The sequence below is a fragment of the Melozone crissalis genome, unplaced genomic scaffold (assembly GCF_028551555.1).
Source record: "Melozone crissalis strain CALT ecotype California unplaced genomic scaffold, PUWL_Pcris_2 ptg000029l_1, whole genome shotgun sequence".
Lineage (NCBI taxonomy): Eukaryota > Metazoa > Chordata > Aves > Passeriformes > Passerellidae > Melozone > Melozone crissalis.
The window spans coordinates 14,255,001-14,273,062 of record NW_026535807.1 but is presented as its reverse complement, the minus strand read 5'-3'; the positions used below and the strand labels follow the sequence as shown (position 1 = coordinate 14,273,062).

At 62.5% G+C, this 18,062-nt stretch overlaps 5 protein-coding genes across 6 annotated transcripts in view; 2 read left to right on the top strand and 3 right to left on the bottom strand.

The window, feature by feature from the left end:
* Window positions 1–69: 69 nt before the first annotated feature.
* Window positions 70–1,629, bottom strand: ABHD14A (abhydrolase domain containing 14A). The gene is made up of 4 exons (XM_054280865.1): window positions 1,264–1,629; window positions 1,038–1,153; window positions 509–744; window positions 70–252 (listed from the first exon to the last, which is right to left on the bottom strand). Exons 1-4 carry the CDS (start codon window positions 1,476–1,478, stop codon window positions 70–72), a joined length of 750 nt encoding a protein of 249 aa, XP_054136840.1. The 5' UTR covers window positions 1,479–1,629.
* A 120-nt stretch (window positions 1,630–1,749) lies between these two features.
* On the top strand, window positions 1,750–3,640 carry ABHD14B (abhydrolase domain containing 14B). 2 transcript variants are annotated; one of them, XM_054281060.1, is made up of 4 exons: window positions 1,750–1,914; window positions 2,346–2,577; window positions 2,734–2,975; window positions 3,313–3,640. In XM_054281060.1, the coding sequence occupies exons 1-4, from the start codon at window positions 1,804–1,806 to the stop codon at window positions 3,493–3,495; spliced, it is 768 nt and encodes a 255-aa protein (XP_054137035.1). In that variant the 5' UTR covers window positions 1,750–1,803; the 3' UTR covers window positions 3,496–3,640. The 2 variants fall into 2 exon arrangements, with proteins under 2 accessions (XP_054137035.1, XP_054137036.1); XM_054281061.1 differs by lacking the exon at window positions 1,750–1,914 and adding an exon at window positions 2,037–2,163.
* Window positions 3,641–6,411: 2,771 nt separating this feature from the next.
* Window positions 6,412–10,881, top strand: PCBP4 (poly(rC) binding protein 4). The gene is made up of 12 exons (XM_054280973.1): window positions 6,412–6,550; window positions 6,876–6,899; window positions 6,978–7,010; window positions 7,249–7,365; window positions 7,451–7,579; window positions 7,819–7,947; window positions 8,194–8,268; window positions 8,438–8,482; window positions 8,626–8,701; window positions 9,082–9,134; window positions 9,595–9,764; window positions 10,073–10,881. Exons 1-12 carry the CDS (start codon window positions 6,455–6,457, stop codon window positions 10,386–10,388), a joined length of 1,263 nt encoding a protein of 420 aa, XP_054136948.1. The 5' UTR covers window positions 6,412–6,454; the 3' UTR covers window positions 10,389–10,881.
* A 183-nt stretch (window positions 10,882–11,064) lies between these two features.
* LOC128939873 (probable G-protein coupled receptor) lies at window positions 11,065–13,909 on the bottom strand. Its single transcript, XM_054281084.1, has 2 exons — window positions 13,872–13,909; window positions 11,065–13,574 (listed from the first exon to the last, which is right to left on the bottom strand). The coding sequence occupies exon 2, from the start codon at window positions 13,462–13,464 to the stop codon at window positions 12,232–12,234; it is 1,233 nt and encodes a 410-aa protein (XP_054137059.1). The 5' UTR covers window positions 13,465–13,574; window positions 13,872–13,909; the 3' UTR covers window positions 11,065–12,231.
* Window positions 13,910–14,810: 901 nt separating this feature from the next.
* Window positions 14,811–18,062, bottom strand: part of PARP3 (poly(ADP-ribose) polymerase family member 3) — a 3,758-nt gene continuing 506 nt past the window's right edge. The window contains exons 2-10 of the mRNA XM_054281070.1: window positions 18,023–18,062; window positions 17,434–17,625; window positions 16,962–17,097; window positions 16,501–16,727; window positions 16,209–16,361; window positions 15,983–16,060; window positions 15,564–15,741; window positions 15,207–15,353; window positions 14,811–15,094 (exon numbers count right to left, since the gene is read on the bottom strand). The exon at window positions 18,023–18,062 is cut by the window's right edge and continues 86 nt beyond it. Coding sequence (XP_054137045.1) covers window positions 14,925–15,094; window positions 15,207–15,353; window positions 15,564–15,741; window positions 15,983–16,060; window positions 16,209–16,361; window positions 16,501–16,727; window positions 16,962–17,097; window positions 17,434–17,625; window positions 18,023–18,062 — 1,321 coding nt within the window. The 3' untranslated portion in view covers window positions 14,811–14,924. The remainder of the gene's footprint in view (window positions 15,095–15,206; window positions 15,354–15,563; window positions 15,742–15,982; window positions 16,061–16,208; window positions 16,362–16,500; window positions 16,728–16,961; window positions 17,098–17,433; window positions 17,626–18,022) is intronic.

Below are 18,062 nucleotides of genomic sequence, written 5' to 3'. Positions count from 1 at the left end.
TCCTCATGCCAGCTGTCTGCAGCTCCCAGCCGCCTGGAGGCCCCTCTGTTGGCAGGGAGGAGGCAGTGCTCACTTCAGCTGGCGCAGGAAGCCCAGCAGGGCCCGGTGGAACTCCTCTGGCTTGTCCAGGTAGCAGGCATGGCCAGCACCTGACAGCACGGCCACACGGTGCTTAGGGAGGTGCTGGAGGTTCTGCAGGGCCTGGGGAGCCAGGCCAGTGTCACGGTCACCATACAGGATCAGAGTGGGCGTCTTGGCAAGGGGAGAGAGAAAACAAGAGCAGCTGTCAGAGGGGTAAATGGCCCCCCCTGGGCTGTGCCCACCTCCAGCCATCATCACAGGGGCTGCAAAGCTGAGGGGAGGCAGGTGCCAGCACCCCCATGAGCTGGGGGTCACAGGTCCCCCTCACTCACCCCAAAACAGTGCCACCCTCCACATCACCCTGCAGCCAGCTGGCCCACAAGGCTCACCAATACCCAGGGCAGCCCCCAAGAGCCCAAAAACCCACCTGGACTGCACGGTACTGCTCAGCAGTGAAATCCTTGGTGCCCACGGGTGCGATGGGCACAAAGCCGGCCAGCCGGTCCCCGTGTGCCAGGAGGAAGGGCAGGGAAAAGCGGCCGCTCATGGAGGGGCTGATGAGAACAGGCCTCTGCATGCCCAGCTCCTGCAGGACACGGTCCAGGAATGCCCTCCGGCCCTGTGCTGTCAGCGCCATCTCCGCTGGGGGAGAATCCCCGAAGCCTGGTATGGGGAAGAGGGCATGGGGTGGTCAGGGGGCATTGTGCAGCCTGCAATGGTCTCTCCTCACCAGGGTTCAGGGGCTTGGCAAAAGATGGACCCTCCATCAAGCCCCAGGGTTGTACAGTCACAACCATCAATGCCACAGGACACAGAGAAATCCCAGGCACAGTGCCCCAGGGACCACCAGCAGCTACCCAGAGCCCTCCCTGAAGAGATCCAGAGCCCAGCAGTGACTAAGGCAAGGGACGGGATCTGCCCAAAGAGATCAGCTAAGCACAGCGCCATGCTCCTACCGGGCAGATCTATGGCAACCGCACGGTAGCCCTCTCCAGCGAGCAGTGCCAGTGTGCCCAAGGCCTCCCACGTCTTGGAGGTGAACGCCTGGCCGTGCAGGAACAGGACATCAGGCCTGAGGGGGGAAAGACAGGCGGGAGGGGCTTCAGGGAGGCTGCCGTGCCTGCAGCGTCCAGCAGACCGGCCCCAGGGCCTCCACCTGCAGCTGCCGGCGGGCTGACCCACCTCCCGGGGCCCGCAGCTGCGGCGGGAGCCTCCCTGTAGAACACGGGGGGCTCTCCCGCAGCCATCCCCGTCCGCACTGTGCCGTTGGCCGCCCGCCAGGCCCGCTTCCCCTCGTCAGGCCGTGAGCGCCGGGCGGCCGGGAGCAGGAGGTACAGGAGGAGAGCGAGGAGCGTCCCGAGGAGCAGCAGCCACAGCCGGCTGCGGGCAAGCAGCATCTCCGCTCCTGCTGGAGGAGAGCGGCTGCGCGGGGCTGCGGGACTCCAGCCCGGCTGCTGCGGGGAAACAGGTCCCGGTCCCCGCTGCTCTGCTCAGCTGCGGCCCAGCCCGAGCCCCCGCCCGGCTCCACCGGCCCCGCTCGGCCCCGGCCCTGCCGCCCCCGGCCCGCCGCGCACGGCGCCGCTGCGCCCTCGGGCCCCGCCTGGCGGCAGCCCGCGGCACTACTGCCCCGAAGGACTCAACGGCCGGGGCTCGTAGCGGAGCCCGGCTCGGGCGATAGGCTGGGGCTCGGCCAAGTTTGGCAGAGCTCTGCAGAACTCGGCTATGTTCGTCAAGGGCTCGGCGGCTCTCGCCACAGCTCGGGCAGGGCTCGGTACTGCAGGGCAGAGTTCGGGCCCTGGTCTACAGCGCTCGGCCTGGCTCGGTAGAGTTCGGGTAGGGCTCGGTTTCGCTCGGCAATACTCGGCTCTGCTCGGGAAAGCTCGGCTTCGCTCGGCGGGGCAGGGCCCGGCCCGGCGGGCCCCAGCGGTTCCCGGGGCCGCCCCGGACCTTGCGCTCCATGACGCGGTGCCGCCGTTCTCTCGCCCGCCCCGCCGCTCTTTGGCCCCGGGGCGCGGCACCCCCAGTGCCGTGGTGCGGCGGGGAGGAGGCGAGCGGCGGCCGGCCCCGTGTGCGGAGCAGCAGGTAAGGGCTGCAGGCCCAGCGATGGACGGGGCGGGCCCCTGAGGCCGCCTGGCACATCGGTGACCCCGGTGGTGCCACCACAGTGAAGATGATGCCGGTGTGACCCTTCACAGCCCTTGTGCCTTCCTACCACCACCGGGCAGAAGGTCCGTCAGCCCTCCCGTCCCCACCTGTCACCCCAGTTAACAGCGCCCGGGTCCCCAGGCATGGCCGCCCCGCGGGTCACCGAGAGCACCGTGACGGTGCAAGGACAGAGCCTCTTCTACCGCCGAGCTGAGCCGGCCCAGGCAGTGCCCAGGCTGACCGTGCTGCTGCTGCATGGCATCCGCTTCTCCTCCGAAACCTGGCTGCAGGTGGGGACACTGGCCACGCTGGCCGAGAATGGCTACCGAGCCGTGGCCATCGACCTGCCGGGTAAGGTGTGGTGAGCCCAGCCCTATCAGGCGGGGTAGCCACTGGTTTGTGGTGCCAGGATGGCAACACCCGTGTCCTGCTCTGCTGAGCTGGCTTCTCCCTGTCGTTGAGGCAGTGTGGAGCCTGACAGGGCCACTTGTGTCTCGCACGATTCAGGGCTGGGGCGCTCGAAGGATGCTGTGGCCCCAGCTCCCGTGGGCCAGCCAGCACCGGCAGCGTTCCTGAAGGCAGTTTCAGAGGCTCTGGACCTGGGTCCAGCTGTGGTGATCAGCCCATCGCTCAGTGGCATGTACTCGCTGCCCTGCCTCTTAGAGCACAGCCAGCTGTTCAAGGCCTATGTACCTGTGGCACCCATCTGCACTGAGAAATTCACGGCGCAGCAGTATGCCCAGATCAAAGTACGGCCTGGAAGGGCACTGGGGAGGGCAGGGAACTGGGAGGAGATGGTGCAGAGGGGACCCTGGCACTGGGGTTGAGCAGGGGAAAGGCCAAACAGGCCAGGAACCCTGTTGCCACTGAAAGAGCAGAACCTGATGATGAAGGAATGTAAATGTGGGGTAGTGGGAAGTAAAGAAGGGACAACTGGAGACCCAGGAGTCTGAGCTTCAGTTTCCATTTGTCATACTGGGTGGGGGAGAAGGGCAAGTGACTCCCCGCCAGGGTGTCCCTGGCAAGGAGGAGCAAATGCCTGTCTGGGTGACACTTGCAGGCTCAGGGTGCTTTCCCCCTCTACAGACCCCCACGCTGATCGTGTACGGGGACCAGGATGCAGAGCTGGGGCAGACCAGTCTGAACAACCTGAAGCACCTCCCTGAGCACCAGGTGCTGCTGCTGCAGGGTGCAGGACATGCCTGCTACCTGGACAAGCCCAATGAGTGGCACCGTGGACTCCTGGACTTCCTGCAGCAGCTGAAGTGAGCAGGATGGGACCACAGAGCAGGAGGATGTGACCAGCCTACCCACCCCTCTGCACATGCACCCTTGTGCCAGCCTGGGCACTCACACTGTACTGGCCCACACCAGCACCCACCTCTCCTGAGACCAAATAAAACCCCAAGCTCTGCCACTGCTTTCCTGCCACCTTCATCCTGCTTCTTTTCCACCTTTCCCACCTCCTTCCCCCAACCTCCATGGCTGCTGTTGCACACAGGTTTGGGGGGTGACAGCAGGGAAGTTGCAGCCACTGAGGGATGGCACATTTGGGGATTGTGGATGGGTGATGCCAGCCTTGCTGGAGCCCACCCATCACTCCTGATGGGACCCCCATGAACCTCAGAGAGTGCCCAGGGAGCCCTGGGGCTGTGTTCAGGGACAGGTAAGTCCCCCAAGGCAGTGACATCCGTGTCCCCAGCTGGCCAGCTTCCTCTTCATCCTCCTCTTCCTCCTCCTACCCCTCCTGGCATGCACCCAAGTCCAGGGTAATCCACAGGGGCTTAAAAGGGAGCTGCCAGGCCTGGGAGGCTCCTGCCCGTGCCCAGCACCCTGGGGAGATGGGGTGATTTACCCAAAGAGTTGCTGCCATGGACAGATGAGGGGGTGGGCAGGGAGGCTGGACAGACAGGGGACAAGACCCCTGCCTGCCCCCTGCCTGCTCTGCCTTTGGTGCTGCTGCACCGGGCACTCGGGGGCACAGATGGAGCCGGCAGCAGGGTGCCCCCCCAGTGCCCCCCCTTCCCCAAGCTTGCCTGGCTTTAGCTGCTTACGCCAGGGCCCAGGAGGATTTAGTGGGGGAGGTAAGGGGCGGGGGGGCACTTTTCTGTGGGTGCAGGATGCCCGTGTGGGGGACACAAGGCAGTGCCTGGGGTGCAGGAGCTGGTCTCTGCCCTGGCAGTCTGGCAGCACCCCTGTATGGAGCATCCCTGGCCCCCCAGATGGCTCAGCTCCCCTGTTGCTGCCCCGACCCCCCCATTCACGTCTGCCTCCTGCCCCTGCAGGCACCACCCCGCAGCAGCAGCCCGGGGTGCCAGCGGGCCTTGGGGTGCCAGCTGCCCCATCCCTGCCCGCTCCGGTGTCCTTGAGCCCTCGAGCCCTGCCAGCTGATCGGCTTCCAGGAAAAAAACCACGCAATTACAAAGAGGGGCGATGTGTGAGCCAAAGGGAGGGGGGCCGGGGGGGCCAGGAATGTCCCCAGCGGTGGCAGATGGCCTTACCCAGGGTGCATTGTTCCTTTTAGTGTCTCTTATCCGCTGTAATAGGATCCCGGAGGGAGGGATGTGGGAGAGGGGAAGAGCGAGGGGGGCCCCGGCGTGGACCGGGGTGGGGGCCGGGGCTGCCAGCTTGGCCCTGGCCTGTCAAGCGGCTCATTGTTCCTGCCCCGGGTGTCACTGGGCGCCGCCGGGGACAATGTGGCACTGAGAGGGGCGGCCGGCGGTGGAGGGACGAGGCGCACACAAAGGTACCCGCCCGGCCCCACTCCCGCGGGGACCAGGGGGCTTGGGGCACCGGGAGGGCGAGAACTGAGAGGTTTCCCCAGGGACGGGGTGGGGGCTTCCTCCTGTCGTCCCCCCTCCCTTTGTCACCCGAAGGTGCCCCGAAGGACGGGCGGTGCCCAGCTTGGTGGCTGTCCCAGTGCCAGCCATGGCAGGTGGCCTGTGCCCATCAGCGGGGCCTTTGGCGTCCCTGCCAGCCTGCCTCACCTGGGGGAGAGCCCCCTGCCCGCAGACCCCCCAGGCGTTGTCTGTGGCGGGGGGGGACACCCGTGGCCCTGTTGCGATCCCCCGTCCCATCGCCAGCCTCATCCCTCTTCCCGCGGCGGGGTCTTTGTCCCTGGCGGGCTCCTGCTGCCATTCATCCCAGGGGAATGGGGGACCCTGGCCGTCCCTGCCGGCACCCCACACCTCTCCGGCTGCGCGGGCAGGGTGCATCCCTCCCTCCGTCCCCCTCCGCCCCACTCCGGGCTCCCTGCACCAGGATCGGCAATATTCCCCCTCTCCAGGGTCTCCACCTTTCCCCAGCCCGCGGTAACGGGGGGTGCAGACGGGGTGTTCAAACCCCTCCGGGGGTGCGGGCACGGCGCTTGGGGGCTGCGCCCCCCCGTTCCCCTGATGCAGGAGATGTGCTGTAGCGGTGACGAGTCCTGCCAGCACCTAAAATAGCCGCCCCCCCCCGCCATGCCCGCGGCCGCGGCCCCAGCCTCAACACGGGTGCTTTGTTTCAAAGCTGCTTGGCATCGCCCAGCCCGCCGGGAGCCAGCGGTGCCGCAGCCGCCCACCCGGGCCTGCACACACACTGATTGTCCGGCTCCCGGGGGCCCCGGCCGCCCACGGCCGCCCGGGCACACGGTCCGGGGGCCCTGGGGAGCTCCAGGAGGGGACACGGTGCAGCCGCGACAGCCAGCAGGCATCATGCTGTGCTTTGGTTGGGGTGGTCCCCATCTAGGAGCTTGCCTCAGTGTCCCCTGGGGCTTTGTGCATGGGCACGGGGAAGGGAGGAGGAGAAAGAAGGTGGCTTGCATAGCCTGTGAGACCACCCAGGCCACCTCTGTTCTCCCCACTGTTTGCCTTTGCAAACAGAACTCTATCCCTCAGCCACGCTCCACACGCCTTGCCTCCTCCCCCTATATCCATCCATCCATCCATCCATCCATCCATCCATCCATCCATCCATCCAGTTCCTGACTTTGTGCAGGACAGCCTGGAGGCAGCTCAGGCACACACATAGCAGCGGGTCCCTTCTGGGGGTGCAGGGTGCCTGTGGGGTGCCATGGGGCCATGTGAGCCTCGCCTGCCAGAGGAGGGCACAGTTCTGCCCCTGCCTCAGTTTGCCATTCCCCAGCCATAGGATATTCAAGCTGCAGATCTGGGGGTGGGGGGTTAGCTGGGGCATGTCCCTTTTCTGAAGACCACCGTGTCCCACAGGCTCATCTCGCCCTCCCGCCATGGCATCGCCGGACGGAGCCAGTGGCGTGGGTGGCAGTCCCGAGGAGACAGAGCTCAGCATCACCCTGACCCTCCGCATGCTCATGCATGGCAAGGTAATGCCAGGGGGCTCAGTGCCACTGAGGGGACAGCGATGCCTGGGCTGAGGGGCTAGCTGGAGCTCCAGCTCCTCACCAGGCCCTGTTTTCTGTGCCCTGTTTTCTTGCCATGCTCGCAGTCTCCCCTGGGAATAGCATTCCCAGAAGGATTTCTCTCCCCATCCTAAGCCAGGGAGGGGCACATTCCCATGCCCCAGTGTCACTAGTTAAGTCACCAGTGTCTCTGGGGCAGAGTCTGCCTGTTGCCAGGCTGTGGGCAGAGGAGGGATGTGGCATGCAGGGAGCCACCTCCTGACAGTGCCACTCTTCTCTGCCTTTTCAGGAGATCGGCAGCATCATCGGCAAGGTAAGATTTGGGGTCCTGTGTGTTGCCAGCACTTGGCCCCCCTGGATCTGACCACCCACTCTGTTCCTTTATCTGCAGAAAGGAGAGACTGTTAAGAGGATACGAGAGCAGGTAAGGGCATGCTGGTGGGCTGCCAGGTCCTGCTGCCTGTCATGCCTGTACCTGGCAGCTCCCACGTGCCTGCCCCCCTAAATCCCAGGTGGAACTAGGGAAAACAAAGCAGCACCCCTGGGAAGGCTGCCTGGGGCAGGTGGGAAGGCATCAGTATCCCCCTGTGAGGCTATCCCTGGGGGAAGTCCTGAAGCACAGGGCTTGTGACAGCCCTAACGGGGTGTGACACTGTCCCCAGAGCACTGCACGCATCACTATCTCGGAAGGGTCCTGCCCCGAGCGCATCACCACCATCACCGGCTCCACCGACGCCGTCTTCCGCGCTGTCTCCATGATCGCCTTCAAGCTGGAGGAGGTAGACAGCCCTCCTAAATCCCCACCAGGTGCCCCCACACCTGTGGGATCCTCGGGTCTGATGCTGCATCCCACATCCCTCACAGGATCTGGGAGCAGGGGGCGATGGGGTGTCAGCAGGCAGAGCCCCGGTGACCCTGCGCCTCGTCATCCCCGCCAGCCAGTGCGGCTCCCTCATCGGCAAGGCAGGAGCCAAGATCCGGGAGATCCGGGAGGTGAGCCTGAGGGCAGCCTGGAGGGGGGATCCCCTTTTCCCCCTGGGGGCACAGAGCCCTGGATGTAGGGGCTGACACGGTCCCACAGGGGCTGAGGGAGGTGATGCAGGAGAGGGAGCATCGCCCTGCAGGTCCTGCAATGGGCCCTGGGGGCTCAGCAGGGGGACAGGGGAGGTGTGAGGCGCTGAGCCCTGGCAGGGAGCTGTTGGGGAATGCCAGCATCTCTCTGCTTCCTGCAGAGCACAGGGGCACAGGTGCAGGTGGCTGGTGACTTGCTGCCCAACTCCACTGAACGGGCTGTCACGGTCTCGGGGGTGCCGGACACCATCATCCAGTGCGTGAGGCAGATCTGCGCTGTCATCCTGGAGGTACCTGCCAAGCCCCCTGCCCAGCCCAGGGGGCATCTGCTACCCACCTCCCCCTCCCCAAGGCTTCCCATGCCCATCTGGACCCAAACACCAGGGTTGCCCTGTGTGGAAACCCATAGGAGCACTCTGCCTTTGTAGTGCTGGGGGCTGTGCCCAGCTTGCTGGGGCCATAAGGGGGCAGAGGGTCCTTGGGGCTACAGGGGCATTCATCTCTCATCTCCTCCACCTCCTTCCTTCTGTCTCCAGTCGCCTCCGAAGGGGGCCACCATACCCTACCACCCTGGTCTGTCCTTGGGCACCATCCTGCTCTCTGCCAATCAGGTAAGAGGCCACTGCATCTCCGAGGGCATGAGGTGGCCAGGAGGGCAGCCTCTACCAGCAAGGGGCAACTCTGGTGGGCTCAGGGTAGTCTCTCTGCCCCAGGGGGGAGTGACATGAGACAATGGTCCTCACCTGGCTCCCCACTGATGCCCTTTTTTTCTCTCCCCAGGGCTTCTCCATGCAGGGCCAGTACAGCGGGGTCTCTCCTGCAGAGGTGAGTCTGTCCATGAGGCAATGGGGTCTGTGCTCACCAGGATGGGTGCTGCTGGGAATGCCTGCCTTGGAAGGCACTGGGGCACAGCTGACTCTGCCATCACCCCTAACGCCACCTTCCTCCTCTTGGCACTGTCTGGGCAGGTGACAAAGCTGCAGCAGCTGTCAGGGCATGCGCTTCCCTTCGCCCCCCTGGGCCATGCACCCACTATGGTGCCAGGTGAGCATCTCCCATGCTCCCCCGAGGCTGGGTGTGCCCCTCCTGATCCTCCCTGACACCTGGCCCTGATGAGAGGGGTTTCCCTCCTCTGCACCCTTTCCAGTCCCAGCCCCCTCGGCATGTCTACCTGCCCCTCCAGCACGACCTTGCCATTGTTTTCCTGGGTCACTGCACCCACCAGTGCTCCCCAGGCCTGCAGTGGGAGAGCACCAGCACCAAATTATGCCTTGTGTCTATGTCCTGTCTTCCTTTCCTCTCCCCAGCAATCCTCCAGGTTTGTCCTCAGGGCCGCTCACCATCCCAGTATGGGGCTGGGGTAAGGGCACAGAGCTACTGGAGAGCTGCCCCTTCATTGCTGCCATCCCTGTCTCTCTCTCCAGGTCTGGATGCCAGCTCCCAGAGCAGCTCCCAGGAGTTCCTGGTGCCCAATGACGTATGTATTGATCTGGGAATGACAAGGGGCCACCCACTGACACACACAGTGGAGGCTCTGCCAGAGCTTAGGAGCAGGAGGGAGTAGCTGAGGCAGAAGAAAGTGGGGAAACTGAAAAACAGGGGAAACTGAAAAACAGGATAGTGGGAAGAGTTTGCCAAGGAAATGCCTTGGCATGTGACACAATGCCAGCAAGAGGGTCTTAGGTGAGACCAAAAAGCAGGGTTTGCTCAAGGAAAGCAGTGTCCTGCCGTCCCAGTGCCTTCCACAGTTTCACTCCCGAGGTGTAGGTGGTGTCTGGGTGAGCCCCTTGGAGCTCCCTGCTTGGCAATCTGCCCTGGCTCAGCCCATGCCATCCCATCCCATCCCATGCCATCCCATCCCATCCCATCCCATCCCATCCCATCCCATCCCATCCCATCCCATCCCATCCTATCCCATGCCATCCCTGCCCTTTCAGCTCATCGGCTGCATCATCGGCCGGCACGGCAGCAAGATCAGCGAGATCAGGCAGATGTCAGGTGCCCACATAAAGATTGGCAACCAGACCGAGGGCTCCAGTGAGCGGCACGTGACCATCACAGGGACCCCTGTCAGCATCACCCTGGCTCAGTACCTCATCACAGCCTGGTAGGTGTCAGCCTTGGGGGACTCATGGTGGGTGCTACTGAGGGATGGCTCTTCACCAGCACCCCAAGGCAGCTTTGGGAGGATCCACAGCATCCTCAGGAAGAATGAGCTGGGTGGTGCTTTGAGATGCTGAGGTGGCAGGACCCATGACCCACCAGATCTGAGGCCCAGTTTTTTAACCCAGGATGTGCCATGAATACTTGTGCCAGAAGGGATGGGGTGCACAGCTCCTGCACCCCAAGCTTGTGGTGGGAGAACAACTCTGTCACCATGGTACTCACCATCATCCTTCTCTCTTTCTTCCCCAGCTTAGAGACTGCTAAATCTACCTCCCAGGTGCCACCGGGCCCTGGCTCCATGGACCTCGGCATGGGCTTCTCGCAGCCCCTCGCCCCAGGCTCCGGTGCGGCTCTCCCCGCCGTGGCCCCAGCGCCCCCGGCCCTGCTGGGCACCCCCTATGCCATCTCCCTCTCCAACTTCATCGGCCTCAAGCCCGTGTCCTTCCTGGCACTGTCCCCCTCCTCCGTGGCAGGTCCCAATGGTGGCACCACCACCTACACGACCAAGATCTCGGCGGCCAACGGCACCAAGAAAGCTGACCGGCAGAAGTTCTCGCCCTACTGAACCCCACTGGTGGCTGGGCCAGGGGGTACAGGGTGCTGTTCAGTAGCAGGGACACCTTCCTGCCACCCACCCTGATCTCAGCCTCTGCCAGGTGCCCCATGTCCTCCACCCCAGGGAAGGGAAGGGTCTTCCTGGTGGTGATGCCTGCTGGAGGAAGGGGCAGTTTTGTTGCCTGCTGTCCATCCCAGCAGCTCTGTGCCCCCCTCCCTGATTTTCTGCACAGAGACCATGTGTCCCAGTATCGGGTGGGAGGGCTGTCCCTGCTGGCCTAGGGTCCCTTCTCCCAGTGCCCTGTGCTGGTGTGGGACCCCTACTTCCTGCTCCTCACCCTGCCTCCCCTGCCATCCTGCTCATGCCCACACTCCATCTGGCACCCAAAGCCAGGTCCCACTGGATGAGGGCTGCCTGGCCTCTCCAGGAGTCCCACTTCCACTGGCTCTGGTGGGGGGCCCTCCCTGGGCCACCCTGGGCCAACCCCATCCAAGAGCCAGTCCCTGCTGGCTTGGAAATGCTGTATATATATGAGTCTATATTTTTTCCTCCTTTGTAACTTATCAATGGTTTAATAAAAAGATAAAATTTACAAGAAAATGACAATAATAATAATAATAATAATAATAATATTCCCTACCCTGGGTGGAGACTTCCCCCAGAGCAGAGGTGGCCCCAGCTCCTGGGTACTTGGGTGGTGGATGGAAAGACATCCCTGTGTCTAGGGGGGGATGCTGGCCTTTAGCCCCATCTCTCTGAGGGGTCTTCCTGGAGCCCCTCCTTGCCACAGGGAGGCCATAGGGCAGTTTTCCCTCAGGCCTTCAGTTACTTCTGGTGTTGGCAACCCACCATGCCAACACCATCCCTGGGACCTTTGTGGGCAGGCAGAGGGTGATGTACTCCTGCAGCATTCCCCAAAAGGGTCCAGTCCCCTTTCCAGCAGCGGGGACCCTATGAGAGTCCCCAGGCCCTTCAAAAGCAATGAGACTGAAGAGGAACAGCAGGTCCTGATCCCCTCTGGCTGCTGCTACCCTGGGGCAGCCCACACAGCCACCCCCACCACCCTGTGTCACCGAGTCCAACCCAGCATGCCCTTGGCTGGCAGCCCAAGTTGGCACGTGCCACTGCTGACCAGGCCTCAAACTGGGCAGCTGTGTCCATAAACAGCCCGGTATGGACCCCCAGACAGCCAGTTCCCCCCCAGGGGGGTGATCCCTGCCAGCTGAGAGGGACAGAGGGCATGGCCAGGCGTGGCCACAGGCATTGCATGCTGCCATGCCAGCAGGACAAACAGTGACACAGCCAGAGCCAGCCCTGTGGGTGTGTCCCCCGATCAGTGTCACAGGGAGCAGAATCTCCTCCACACAGACATTAGTTTTGGGTTAAATAGCCAAGGATGGAAGTCTCTGTGTCTGCCATCCAGGCTCAGCAGGGGCTGGGCCCTGGTGTTACTGGTGTTAGTGGCATTAGCTGGAATGTTGCCCCTGGATCAGGGGACATCGGCCCTTCCCGTCGGCCAGGCGTGCTCCCACCCAGGCAATGGAGATGGAGATGGAGGTGTCCCATCCCCTGCCCCTGTGCAGGAGCCCCCTGGCACCCCATGTCCTGAGGAGAGCCCATCTCTGGAACTGGGCTGTGCTGGAGCCAGAGACAATTCCAGCCTGCAGAAGAGAGATGTGACTTCCTCAGATCTGCTACCTTCGCCCAGCAGAGAAAACACCTTTCAACATAAGCTCAGAGAAGAGGCAAAACCTGCACAAGGACTCCTTCAAATCCAAGAGATTGGGTCCAAGCAGGGCTCATGGGTCCCTGGCAGGTCTCCTGCCCAGCACAGTGGGACAGATCCTCCCTCTCAGCTGCTCTCTTCCCCAGGAACTTGACTTGGGGTGGGGAAGCTTGTTGTGGTCTGGTCCAGCCTGTTCCTGGGGCTGGGGCTGATGCAGCTGGTGTGCATCTCCAGTGTGCAAGTTGCTCTCTGGAGGAACTGCAAGAAGTTTTCCTGCACAGAAGCCTCTGAGATGGTAAGACAGAGCTCCTGACCAAGCGGATGGTTGAGACAGCTGCGCCGCAGCCGGGCCAGCTCCTCGCGGATTTGGCGGTTCAGCAACCCATAGAAGAAAGGATTAACAGCAAAGGAGGAGTAGGCAATCCAGGTGACCACCATCTCCCCGTGCCCACCACCCACAGTGGCAAGAGGGACAGAGGAGTGCAAGTGGAAAGCAAAGAAAGGCAGCCAGCAGCACAAGAACTGTCCCACAATGAGCACCAAGGTGAGGATGGCCTTATTGCTTCCCAGAAGGCGATCTGGGATCAGCCTGGGCAGCATCAGGATCCAGGCAGTGAGGATGGTCACCTGGCTGGCGATGGAGTCACATCGGTGTCTGGCTGCCACTGCCTGTGCTGGCACGGGTGCCTGCTGCAGGGACGCAGTCCGGGCCACACGGTAGATGCTGGAGTAGACAGCGAGGATAATGATGGTGGGCAGAATAAAGCAGGTGATGCTGAAGAGGATCACAAAAACCTTCTTGTGGGCCCCGGGGCTCCAGTAGACCGTGCAGCGGCTGGCACTGGTGGCCCCGTTGCCATGAGGCCATGCCACTAGTGCCAAGACAGTGATGAGAACAGACTTGACCCAAATGAAAACCACTCCAGCCACCGCCAGCCTGATGGTCATCTTGACCTCATACCTCAGGGGGTGGATGATGTAGTAGTACCGCTCCACACTGATGATGCAGATGGTGAGAATGGAGGCACTGATGAAGCAGATGTTCAGGAATATCACGGCCTTGCACTCAGCTATGCTGTAGATAACCCAGTTAAAATAGGAGGAGCTGGAGATGATCCCCAGGGGCATGAGGAAAATGGCTGAGAGGAGATTGACCACGCAGAGGTGGCAGACAAAGATGAACTTCCTGAAAAGGGGCGTTTTGAGGATGATGACCATCACCACGATGTTGGCCACTAGGGCGGTGAGGGTGAGCAGGATCATGCAGAAGAGGCCCACCACCTCCTGGCCAATGGAGTGTTCAGGGATGGAGAGCAGCTCTAGGCTGTCCGTGGTGTTTGACCCCGTCCAGCTCGGCATCCCCCTCCAGGGCTAAGCCAGCAGCTCTGGTGCCCGGGCAGCAAGGGCTCTTCTCCTGTGTCCCAGAGAGGGTAACCCCATCACAACCATGGCTGCTACCTTCTCCTTGCCTGTTGGGATCAGAAGCAGGTGTGAAGGGAACGAACCAAAATGGAGAAGAGCCACAGAGAAACACAGAGACAACCAGCACACTTCCCCGGTGCTGGAGGAGGGAGAGGTAGCCAGTGAAGTCATATCACCCTGGCTCTCCCAAAGCTGCCCCCCAGGCTGTCCCCAGCCCTGCCAGGGACCCCATCCCCCCTCTCCAATGGCACCAGTATGTCCTGAGGTGGGACAGCACAACTCGCCTGTCCCAACCCTCTTGCTCTGGCCACAGGGGCCCCCAGGGTGGGTGAGATTCAGCGCACCTTTGCTCCTGGGGAGATGGGCGATGCTCCTCTCCTCTGGGGGTCCTGCTTGCTGCTGTTGCTGGTTCTGTTGCTCCCACAGCAGAGCAGGGCTGCCGGCCCTGTGTGAGGCCACGCTTGCCCGTCCCCGCTCCCGTCACCGCTCGTCATCCTGTTTGCCTGCAGCCCGCCAGCTGCGGATGGCACCAGCTGTCACTCCCGGCACTGCCTGCACCCGTGGCAGTCCCACGGGCACAGCTGCTGGGTCCTAGCAGCCGGCAGGGGCTCAGGAAGGGGGGATCGGGGCTCCTGAGCCCTGTGCCCCCCAGAATGGCCCCCCACTGCACCAGGTCTGGTCCTTCCACAGGAACACCTCAGCCTTTCCTTGGGCTCAGGGGACAGAGCTACAGGCAGGTCTGCAGCAAATCATCTCCACTGGCACAGGGTATCACAGGGTGACTGATAACCAGGGGCATCAGGGTGACACAACTGGGAGTTGCCCTTCCCTGGCAGCCTAAGCACCTGGACATGTGTTCAAGGGACACACGTGAGCACAGAGAAGGGCTTGGCATGTGTGCCAGCCTGGGGCAGGACAGCAGGCATGGCATGAAGCATGGCACTAGAGGGAGGGCAGGCACTCGCCCTCAGGATCAATGGAGGAATTTCTTCATGCCCAGGCAGGGCAGCAGATCTCGCTCATCCTCTGTAGCTCTGATGCCACAGGGTGGGCATGAGCCGTGTGCCTTGCTACGGTGATGAGAGCAGCTGGCTCTTAAAAACACCAGCTTTCATCTGAAGGCTTCAGCCCCCCCAGAGTCACCCATGCCATCCCTTCAGGGACCCACAGACACCCCTCCCTACAGCACACCTGCCTTGCTGGGCAGGAAAGTGAGAGCAGCACCCGGTGCAAGGCACAGTGCTTTTATTGACAGTCAAAGCAAGCTCAGTGCCCATGCCAGCCTGTCCCTCGCCAAGCCCCAGGTGGGGTGGCCAGGGAGTCCAGATCACTGTGCTCTGGGCTGGTGGGTGTCACCTCCTGGTGCTGGGCCAGGGCCATGGTGCTCCCAGGCACCCTCAGAAGCGGAGCTGCACAAGGTAGCGGAGCCGGCACTGGCTCTCCTTGTAGATGAGGTACTCGCTCTGGCTGAAGGAGGAGTCCTTGTAGGCGGGCATGGGGATGGGCTTGCCCTGGCACACCAGCACCTTCTTGCCATCCAGCAGCATCTCCTCGTCCTGTGCAGGATCTGGGCCAAAGACACCCCAGCACCACGTGAAACCTGAGATCTGGCCTCTCTCCCCCTGCCCTGTGTGCAGCACAGCCCCAGAGGTGCCACAGCCCTCCTGCCCGCAGCTCACCCGGCTCTGTGCGGCCACAGGCCAGGACACTGTCATAGCCAGCAGGTGGCTCACGCAGCGTGGGGTGGTCGCTGGTGATGCGGTAGGGCTTGCCCAGGGCCACCTCCGACAGGAACATGATGCCAACATTCTTAGATGTACGGCCCACTGCCATGGGAGAAAAGGGAATGATATCACCATTCCTGGCACTCCCATCTGGTTGTGCCCGGGCCACGCTGGAGCACAGGGACCCATTACCATGGCAGGGAAGGGGCTCGGCAAGCCCACAGCTGCCTGGCAGGGGGTATGCAAGGGCAGCCAGGCTCACACAGACCCTGTGGGCATCACAGGCAGCCCAGCCCATGGCAGGACCCTCACCATAGCTGGCTGACTTGCTGTTCTCAGAGGCAAAGTAGATGCCCCTGCCCACGCGGCCGCCGGAGTGGGGCATGATGCGCAGCCCGCTCCTCAGGATGGCCGCCACCACCGCCACGCTGGTGCCGTGCCACAGCAGCCGCCGGTGCTCCAGCAGCTCGTGGGCCTTGAAACGCTCATCCTGCAGAGATCAGACATAAAGGCTGTCCACAGAGGGACATATGGGGGGCCCGGGGATGGAGGATTGCCACCCACCTCCCCAGTCCAGCCCCAGCACCCGGCTGGAGGGGCAGGAGAGTGGGTGCCTGTTTGGCCCTGGCCAGCTGGGCTGAATGCCCTCCTGGGTGGAGAAGCCCTAAAGAAATCCTGGGGTGCAACCATGGCTTCCCCACTGTGACATGGGAGAATCAGCTCCTCCTCACCTCACCATCTCGGGCCACCTGCCAGATGTTGAGGATGTGGAGTTTGTGCCCAGTCTGCATCACATAGGTCTGGATCAGCTGCCAAGGGGGAGGCAAAAAAGCTGTGTCATTCCAGGCAGCCATCTCAGCAATGCCCACGGTCCCCCTGGGACTGTAGAAGGCTTTGGGGTGTCCACAGGCCTGACATAATTGTTTCCCATTATGGACACTGTGGCACAAGCAGCACCTGGTATTCCTGGGAGGCCGGGTCAAGCAGGGAGAGCTGGCAACACAGCAGGGCGTAATCCTGATCCAGTGGATGGGCAACTTCTTTCTCCTCCTCCTCCTCCTTCTCTTTCTGAGCCTGCAGGCTCTGCGCAAGCTCAATGTCAGCTAGCACCTGGCAGGGACAGAGCAGGGACATCCTCAGCACCGGTGCTGGGCACTGTGCCGGGGGACCGGGGCAAGCCCAGCCTCCTGCCAGCAGCTCCTGCCCCACCAGGGAGGGATGTCAGGCACCGTGTGCTCTGGCACCTCACCAGCAGCATGTCCTTCTTGGCACGCAGCAGCTCAGGGGAGTTGATGGTGGGTGGCCGTGCCCGCCCAAAGTTGTGTGGGACGATGGTGTAGAAGCATGAGGAGAGTTCCTCCAGGCGAGTGGCCTGGGGGGGCTGCTTCCTCAGAGCTGCCTCCAGCTCCTCCAGTGCCTCAAAGCCCCTTGCTATCTGCTGCTTGCTCAGCTTCCCCAGAGGCATCTTCTTCACATCTTCAGGGGAGGACAAGGTGAACTCATCCACCCCACTCACCCTGCAGCTACCTCCAAGAACCTCCAGTATCACCATGGGCAAGTGTAGGCACCAGCATGGGGTGTCCACAGTCCCATCAGGTGCCAGGATATCAGAGGGGATGCTCTAAAATCCATCAGCACCTCTGCTCCGTTCACCTCCCCACCTTCACCCCCCGACAGAGCCCATGCCACCCATCAGCCACCAGCTCCTACCGATGTTCATGGTCTGCATGGCATCCCGGAACATGTCACTGCTGAAGATGAGGGACACCAGGTCCTGCGTGGCTCTGTCCAAGGTGCAAGGCAGCACTCGCTGCTTGCAGACCTTGTCCCCATCCACGGCATCCACCTGCAGACACCCCACATCAGCTGTGGGCCTGCAAGGGGCTGTGGGAGCACAGCACCAGGGCTGCCCACTCTGTGAGGAGAGCCCGGTCCTGGGGCAGCAGAGCAACGGGCAGGTGCTGCCTCCACTTCCATGGCCACACACAAGGCCATGTTTCTCATTCAGGATGCCCTCCCACTCCAATTTAACCCATTAGCCCCAAATCTCTGCCAGCAAGCACCCAGACTGCCCTCAAAACCCATCCCATCCTGCTGACCCTCTTGGATGTCCTGGTGTTCAGTGGGCCAGGAGTGCAATGAGGACCATCCCACCACGGTGACAAGCTCTCTCAGTACTCACCCTGAGTGTAGCCTCCACCTCCTGCCCAGCCCCTGGCTGCACCTCAATGAGCGTGTACTTCCCTGGGTGGGCAACAAAGTTCTCCTTTGTTGCCCAGCTGTTCTTGGTCTTCTCCCGAAACTTCTTCTCAAAGTCCTTCTTGGCAGCTTCCAGGGAGGCACAGGGCATGAGCTTGGACTGGCCTGGCTCTCCCTGGCAGTGGAGAGCAGCGGTCAGGAGCTCCCCTGCATCCCTGCTCCACCAGCCCCATGCCAGTGGAAGCGGGCAGGCAGGAACAAGGGGATAGCAAGGCTGTGGGGCAGTGAGCAGGAATGTGCTGAGCCACCAGCTCAGGAAGACACCCCAGGACCCCTTGCTGGGCTGTCACACTCACATTCACTGCAGGGACAGGCGCCACATGCCCCAGACAGGCAGGCTATGTTGTGTGGGGAAAAGTCCTTTAAGCCCCCCATTAAAGTGCTATAGCAGGACACTTGGGTGATTGCTTTGGGACCAGGCACCACCAGGTTCACCCTCAGTTTTTGGGGCTCTGAAGGCAGGGTGGGGCCAGCTGAGGGGCAGGGGATGAGCGATGCCTGGGTGGACTCACCACGCGGCCCCAGCGGCTCCACACACTGTAGGCACCATCG

Coding starts and splice junctions, on each gene's coding strand:
- LOC128939873 (XM_054281084.1), bottom strand. CDS start 13,464: ATGCCGAGCTGGACGGGGTCAAACACCACGGACAGCCTAGAGCTGCTC.
- PCBP4 (XM_054280973.1), top strand. CDS start 6,455: ATGGCATCGCCGGACGGAGCCAGTGGCGTGGGTGGCAGTCCCGAGGAG. Junction 9,135..9,594: donor AGTTCCTGGTGCCCAATGAC/GTATGTATTGAT, acceptor CTGCCCTTTCAG/CTCATCGGCTGCATCATCGG. Junction 9,765..10,072: donor CAGTACCTCATCACAGCCTG/GTAGGTGTCAGC, acceptor TTTCTTCCCCAG/CTTAGAGACTGCTAAATCTA.
- ABHD14B (XM_054281060.1), top strand. CDS start 1,804: ATGTTCGTCAAGGGCTCGGCGGCTCTCGCCACAGCTCGGGCAGGGCTC. Junction 1,915..2,345: donor CCTGGCTCGGTAGAGTTCGG/GTAGGGCTCGGT, acceptor CTGTCACCCCAG/TTAACAGCGCCCGGGTCCCC. Junction 2,578..2,733: donor CGTGGCCATCGACCTGCCGG/GTAAGGTGTGGT, acceptor CGCACGATTCAG/GGCTGGGGCGCTCGAAGGAT.
- ABHD14A (XM_054280865.1), bottom strand. CDS start 1,478: ATGCTGCTTGCCCGCAGCCGGCTGTGGCTGCTGCTCCTCGGGACGCTC. Junction 1,154..1,263: donor GCAGCTGCGGGCCCCGGGAG/GTGGGTCAGCCC, acceptor TTCCCCCCTCAG/GCCTGATGTCCTGTTCCTGC. Junction 253..508: donor AGCAGTACCGTGCAGTCCAG/GTGGGTTTTTGG, acceptor CCCCTTGCCAAG/ACGCCCACTCTGATCCTGTA.